Here is a 7,432-nt window from a genome sequence, read left to right as displayed (position 1 = left end):
ATTAGTAAAAAAATCAATAGTATTGCTTATCAATTATATCTATCAGAGTCTATAAAGATCCACCTTGTATTTCATGTGTCCCTTCTTGAGCCAAATAAGACAACGAATATCTTAGGAAGAAGATAAATGCCAGCTCTTTCTATAGAAGTAAATAATAATAAAAAATTCAAGGTGGAAGAAGTCTTAGATTTAAGACGGTGCCAAAATAGATTAGAATATCTTGTTCTTTGATATGGATATGTTATTAGTGAACGCACATGGAAGTCATCAAAGAATCTTGTAAATACAGCAAAACAAATTGAAGCTTTTCATCAACAATATCCATCAAAATTAAGATGAAGAATTCTAAATCTTTGTTATGAAAGAAACAAATTGAAAAGAAAACAACACTCTACCTTCTATCTTTCTTTGTGGCTTCTGTATATTTATAATACTAAAGAGATAGAGAAACAACAACTAACAGATTCAATTCAAGAGCTTTGATTTGCAGACTTACGAAATCAGACATTTTGATTGTCGCAACCTTAAAGATGATGAAATTGAGATGAAGATCCTCAAGAACAACATATCCTTCTTTAAATAGATGGTGAGATACAACATGTTTAATATCACAACCTTAGTAGAGAATCTTGATGTTTGGTGATTTTATTAGAAGTAAGAATAACTCTTGACAGTATTCTAAATATTTTATTTGAAAGAAGTTACGAAGGCCTCAAGAATGACAAAATAATAAGATGGTCTTCTCGCTCCAATATAAGACACTATCAATGGCTAAAAAGAAATATCAACCATCTTTAAAGAGAACAAAGATTAGAGTATGTGGCAAATACAATTTGTCGCATCTTGGATTTTCTTAACATGTGAAGACTGCTCCTTGTGGAACTCATTCCTAGAAAAGGAGGATAATGTCACAAATATACATAGGTACTTTAATAAATATCTATATGATTAGATAAAAGTAGATAAAAATAAATTAATTTCATAATACCTTCTAGATAAGCTTCCTAGAAGCTTTATAGATGATACTTTGACTTTACATGTGTTTGTAATTAATCGGCAAGTTAAAAACTTGGTCAACAAGTTAACCACGTGTTGGTAGCTTACAAAATAAGCTAATTATGTGGTATTCATAATTATGTGGTAATACTTCATTTAATAAATTGGAAAATTTTACCAATATGTTAAATGATCTTAGCTATATGTTTGTTTTTATCATATTCTTAGTAAAGCATTTGTGGAATGTATCAAATGATATGTATGTTTGTACGTAATAATTTTTGATGTATTCTTTTTAAAGTTGAGGATTAATACAAAAAAAAATGTAGGGATTATATAAATTTATAAACTATTTCTAAAAAGTAATATTTTGATACTTCAATACTTCAATATAAATTTTGTAGATTAAAAAATTACAAATGTGTAAAAGAAAATCACGTTTGTATAAATTTTTAGACTTTAATAAATTTAAGAACACAAAAAAATGAAAAAATCAGTTTAGAGTTAACTGATACTTACATTGAACATTAAAATATGCAGCAATTTATTAGTGGTAGTTTTTTTAAACTATGAAAGTAAAACACTCAGAAGATCAGTTGTAAACAAATGTTGCAGTGTTGATATTATATTGGATTAGGATAAAGAGGCTTTTGTTAATTTTTTAAACATGTTGTTTAATAGACAAACACATTGATCTGATATTATTATATGATTTTGGAAATATTCATTCTTTATAAATAATTCAACTGCACATTAAATAATACAGAATTTTCAAGATAGAAATGACAAAGTAAAATGAAATATTCATTCCAGTGACCAAGTGGTGGAAACAAACCTTTGATACATTTAAATGAAGACTTCTCATGAAACCTCGAGGGTGACGCTGAATACGTAAACTGTGTTTAATGTGAGAATGGAAATAGTAGGTTAATGGGGTATCGACCCAAAATAGGATTCGCATGGAATGAGGTCTTCTAAATTAATTGGAAGGAGGGGGAGGGAGACAGTGGAATTGGAGAAGGAAGCATTGAGGAGGGACATGTGTCACCACGAGTATGGATGATTTGTTTGATTGCGCATCTGTTCATCTATATTGGGGACACTTTGTTGAAATAGAGGGTATCAAGAGGGGGGACCCGGTCGGACGTCATATTTGGAAAGGGGGGAGGTGGAGGGAGGGGAAGGGAAAAGTGAAAAAGAAGAAGAAGGGGGGACGGAGGGAGGGGGTGGGGAGAAAGGGGGATCGTTCTGGATGCTGCACGCACCTTCTATGCGAAGAGAAAGAGGAGGCGGAGGAGGAGGAAGAAGAAGCTGAAGCCCCAGGAGGGGGAGAGGGAGGGAGGAGAAGAAGACGAAGGCAGGCAGGGAGGCAGGAAGGGGGGGGGGGGGGGGGGGGGGGGGAGGGGGGTTTGAAGCAAGGACAGGAGAGAGGGAGGGCGGGGCGGGGAAGGAAAGGGAAGGGAGCGGGGCCAAGGGCAAAGGGAGAAAGGGGTTGGTGTTTTGCAGATGGGGTATCAAGAATGTTTTGAAACCCCTTCATCCTCCCCCTTGGGATACGGGTACCATTCTAGTGCGGTTAGGTGCTGGTAGTTCAGACGCTAGGACGGGCCAGGGCGGAGCAGCTGGGTCCTTCTATCGTATCCTTCGACCCGGCCCGCCCTGGCGCGGAGAAACGCATCGATGGAGCTGCGAGTCCAGCATCTGCTATGGCGATCCGGAGTCTCTAGGGTTTCACCACCTTTCTGCAGTCTCCTCCTTCATGGCCTTAGCGTAGCACACACATCGTAAGAGCATTTTGGCAAGCCAAGTAGTAATCTTGTTTCTGGTTATTACGTTTTGATTATGCTACGGCCGTCCCTCTTCCATTTCTCTTGGATGGTATTTTGAAACTTTGCCTGGTATGGGACGTTGCCTGGTCATTCTTCTTAGGTTCCTCGCGTGGATTTCCGTTTTATGGCGTCCTGTCTCTACCGCTGAGTGTCGACGTAGCGGTGTTGAGTTTAATGGTGGTATCCAATTAGGGAAGGGACGATGCCGGAACTGTTACCTTGTGTGGTTGGATGTGCCAGAGAGTGTAGTTGAAAGGGTTTGGTGGCACATGTAGCTGTTGTTATTGCTGACTCTTTTGAAACGGTCATGGTAATAGTTGGTGGTTTGCTATAGTGCGAGAAGCTGGTTACTAGTCCAAATTACTAGTCTACCATGTTAATGTAGAGTGGCAATTTGGGACGAGCCACCCTGGTGATGTGCGGTGTGATTCTAATTCTTCGCAGTCGTCATGCATGGGTGATAGCCTGGAGCATAGGAAAGGGATGAATTACACCTTCAAGTCTATTATGCCAAGCAGGTGAAATCAAGGAAGTGCCCTCACGAGCACAAGTAACTTGATAAATGAGCCCCTTGGCCTGCCAACAGGTAGCAGGATGGTGATCACTGCAGGAAGTAGTGGTGGAGCAGGGAGTGGTTCAGAGAGTACTAGGATCAACCAAATGAGAGCGGCAGAGGAACAATGGTGGGTGGATGTTCTTGCCCCAGTATCGGTGATAGGTTCTTCCGCTGTGTCTCAGCAGGAGAGTGTTGCACCAAATGCAAATGTGGAATTTGGGGTCCCCAGGCTGTACGTTGAAGAACCCGACAATATGCTGTTTGCACAGCCAGCTGATCCAATAGTGATGAAATTGCTCATGGGTGATGGGCAATTCTGTGGTCAGGGTGATATCCAAAGTGTACAACGTTCAAGAGACATTGACACTGTGATGTTTGAGCAAGATTCGTGGAGTTCCAACCAACATCAAATGTGCCATCATCTTGGTGATAAGCCGCCGAGTAGACTGACATTACCGGACCACTTTACCGGGGGTACCTTCTCATCTTTCCTTAATTCATCTGTCTCTCTGGCACCCTCTATACCAAACTCTGATTCACATGCTTCTTTTACATCCCTCCCTCGTGCTCTCTCTCTTCCTTCGCAGTTGCATGATATTCCTCACAACTACCCAAAGGGCACTGGAGTTTCTGTTCTTTCTACAACTACCACCCCTGTCGCCAGTATGTCCAGACCTATTGGGCATCCCTATTTAGCCTCAAGTTCTTTTCTTGATGCTATGTCAGTGCCTCCGAATGCTTCAGCTAGAGGAGATTGCGTTGCTCAAAGCCCCTTGCTTGGAAATTCAATCTATGAAGACCAGCTTTCTCAAAGAAATGCTCTCACAGTGGATCAGACTAGTTTAGTCATGGAGGAAAGGTCAGTTTCCATGCAAGGCAGTTTGCTTTCATCACCGTCGTCATTATATGCGGTACACTTAAATTTTCCATCTACTACCCCTGCGTATCACCACCAAGAACCTGAAGAGGGCTTTGAGCATAGGGGCATCTTACAACGCTCATTTTCGTCATTGCCGAGTACCGCTTCTCAAAATCAGCGTATAAAAGCCCCTGCAATGATGTCTGGTGACTATTTGCATCAGCTGTCTTGGAATGCAGGGAGGATGTCTCCGCAGTGGCAGAAGCTTGCTCCTTTGAATAGGAGCCTTAGAGCAACTGGTGAACGAAAGCGAGAAACTATAAACGATCGCACACTTGGTGCCCTTTCTCCACTTTCAACTGTTCCTGGTTTCTGCCTTGGTCGCCCTCAGGATCCTGGTGACAGCTGTGAACAAGTTGGAGTTGAGCTTAAACAGGAGGATGTGAATTTGGACACTGAGTCAATAGATGGGGGGGTCATTCCAGAGGGTGGATTGGCCATTGTAAATCTCTTACTGCGGGCAGCTGAGGCTGTGGACAATGGTGACGCAGAGATGGCTAAAGCGATATTGGCGCGGCTCAATCAGCACATCTCCCCATCAAGGGAACAATCGATTCAACGGGTAGCTCATTACTTTCGTGAAGCCCTGGAAACACGAATCATGGGTTGGGAGAACTTTGTGGTGCAGTTGTCACAGGATCGGGTCCTGCATCCCCTTGAGGAATTTCACAAAGTTAATGCTTACGTTCGATTTTGTGAAGTCTCACCGTATCATAAGTTTGCACACTTCACTGCTAACCAAGCAATTTTGGAGACTTTAGAGGGTGAAGAATCAATACATATTATTGACTTTCAGATGGGCGCAGGTGCTCAATGGGCATCTTTTCTTCAAGATATAGCATGCTTGAGAGCTGCTGGAAAGGCGGTTCCCACGGTTAGGTTGACAGTTGTTGGAACCGGGGCAGATCAAATTCATGCGACTGGAGCAAATCTTTGCAACTTTGCTCGTCTGATGAGTATTGCTCTGGAATTTCAGGCAGTTGTCACTAGACCCGAATGCCTTGAAGTATCAATGTTTCGACTAAGAGATCATGAAGCCGTTGCTGTCAACTTCATTTTCAGTCTCCATGAGCTTCTAGACGGAGATACTTCGAATGGGTTAGCAACTGTCCTTAAGGCTGTATTGGAAGCTCGCCCGAAAGTTGTTACTACTGTGGAGCAGGAAGCATACCACAGTGGTCCTTCCTTCCAGCAGCGCTTCTCTGAGGCTTTGCAGTACTACATGTTTCTTTTCGATTCCCTCACAAATCCGCTTGAGGCTGGCGTGGACTCGTCTGTTAACTTGAGCATTGAGAGCTATCTCCTTGCGCCAGAAATCATGAACATAGTAGCTTGTGATGGTGTTGCTCGAGTTAAACGTCACGAGAGGTTGGAACATTGGAGGAAGCGAATGCTTGCTGCTAGGTTTCATAGTCGTCCCTTAAGTGAGGTCTCATTACTCCAGAGTGAGATACTTGTGACGCAATTATCTTCACGAAGTGGGTTCCAAGTCATATGTGATCAGGGGAGTCTCCTCCTTAGCTGGAGAGGACGACCCCTCTTGGCTGCGTCCTCGTGGATCTGCTGATTGATAGTTTAATGTAGGTGCTTCTTGAAAGACTTTTCTTCTCAACTTTGATATTTCTTTCTAAGGGAGTATAGGCTAAGCTATAAAATGACGCTCTCTAGACTATTGTGTAATATTTTCTAGTGATAGCTTTTTAATTTTGCACCTTTTCCCTTGTATTTTGGATGCACTGCGCATAATTTCCGCTCGTACTAATTCGCTTTCTATACATCCATTGTTGCTTTTGTCGGATGTAGTCTGTTTTATAGCTTGTGCGACGAAGTTGTGAAATCAACATTGTGGATGTGACCTTCAATATGTGGTTCTCCTTGTGTCACATCATCAAGATGTTGTCACCCGACAAAGTTAGTAGTGTTGTAATTATATTTCGAAGTATAACGTCCGTTAAGCATCTACGTCAGCACTGGGTTTCACGTTGATGAAGGCTACTTCACAAGTTCCAAGTTTTCTTGAATTGAGATGATGGGTTCTGAGTACAGTGCATGATAGATATGGAGCTGACATTGTAATACATGTAGAAAATTAGACACTCAAATACGCCTTCCGTTGCACCTTAAATACAACTTTTCCATGCAACAAGAATATCATAGCAAACATTTAACATAACCCTATTAGGCCCATAAAAACATCATCAAGAGTATGGCTTTTACAAGGATAATAAACTACAAATTTTTATTTGTTTTATCACATTTGAAGTTGTAAATATTGGTGTTTCATTAATGTAATTTTAATCAGTGTATTGCAAATAATATCGAGTCTAAGCAAACCTGATGACCATGGAAACACAATTGTTTTTGCACTGTTATAACTCATATTATTATTATTATTATTATAACATAATGATCTAAGAATCAATAATGAGTGTATCATTAAGAAGTGTAAAGTATTATGTTGCTAGTCAGTATGCCATTTCAGTATCATGATAACAGATATCACAACACTATCACAAGAAATATCAAAACTAATTGCTAAGATATTGTAACAATCTGAATATTGATTAAATTGATGATGCTATTCTAGTTTAACAGTAGATGCCCCACTCCCTCACTCATTTCATTGTAAGAACATTATGATTCCATTTCATTGCAACAACTAAGTACACAAAAGTTTTTTAAAATTTCAAGTTATGAGATTATGGTACTTAAAAAAACAATAACTTTGCAATGGCAACCTAAACTTCATAAATGATTGTATTAAATTTATTCAGATTAGTAATCAACATACGTTGAGTGATTATGATTAGATTTTAAAAAGTTATATCTATTTCAAAGTCATGATGCAATTTTTATTTTTATTAGGCTGATAGACTATTTCTTATGCTACTCTGTGGTTGGTAGATTTAGGACAATATTACTCTAGTACGTATTTTGGAAGTCAACTTTTAGTTAAAGGAGAGATCTTGAATCAAAACTTTAAGAAGTATTGTGGATTTCATTTATTTATTTATTTAATTTTTGCTGAAGATTTAGTTTCTAAACTAAATCATTATATAGCATCCTTATGCAACAAGGAAACTTTGATGTATTCAATACTTGGCTTTCATATATCACATGTGTAACATAATT

At 39.8% G+C, this 7,432-nt stretch overlaps 1 protein-coding gene across 1 annotated transcript; it reads left to right on the top strand.

Moving 5' to 3' along the window:
- The first annotated feature begins 2,597 nt into the window (after nucleotides 1–2,597).
- Nucleotides 2,598–6,075, top strand: LOC112289704 (DELLA protein 1-like). Its single transcript, XM_090254508.1, has 2 exons — nucleotides 2,598–2,780; nucleotides 3,290–6,075. The coding sequence occupies exon 2, from the start codon at nucleotides 3,420–3,422 to the stop codon at nucleotides 5,865–5,867; it is 2,448 nt and encodes an 815-aa protein (XP_090110634.1). The 5' UTR covers nucleotides 2,598–2,780; nucleotides 3,290–3,419; the 3' UTR covers nucleotides 5,868–6,075.
- Nucleotides 6,076–7,432: the final 1,357 nt, after the last annotated feature.

Source organism: Physcomitrium patens, chromosome 12 (genome assembly GCF_059467195.1).
Source record: "Physcomitrium patens ecotype Gransden chromosome 12, ASM5946719v1, whole genome shotgun sequence".
NCBI classification, from domain to species: domain Eukaryota; kingdom Viridiplantae; phylum Streptophyta; class Bryopsida; order Funariales; family Funariaceae; genus Physcomitrium; species Physcomitrium patens.
The sequence above is the reverse complement of the archived record's forward strand: the minus strand, read 5'-3'. Positions and strand labels throughout refer to the sequence as shown.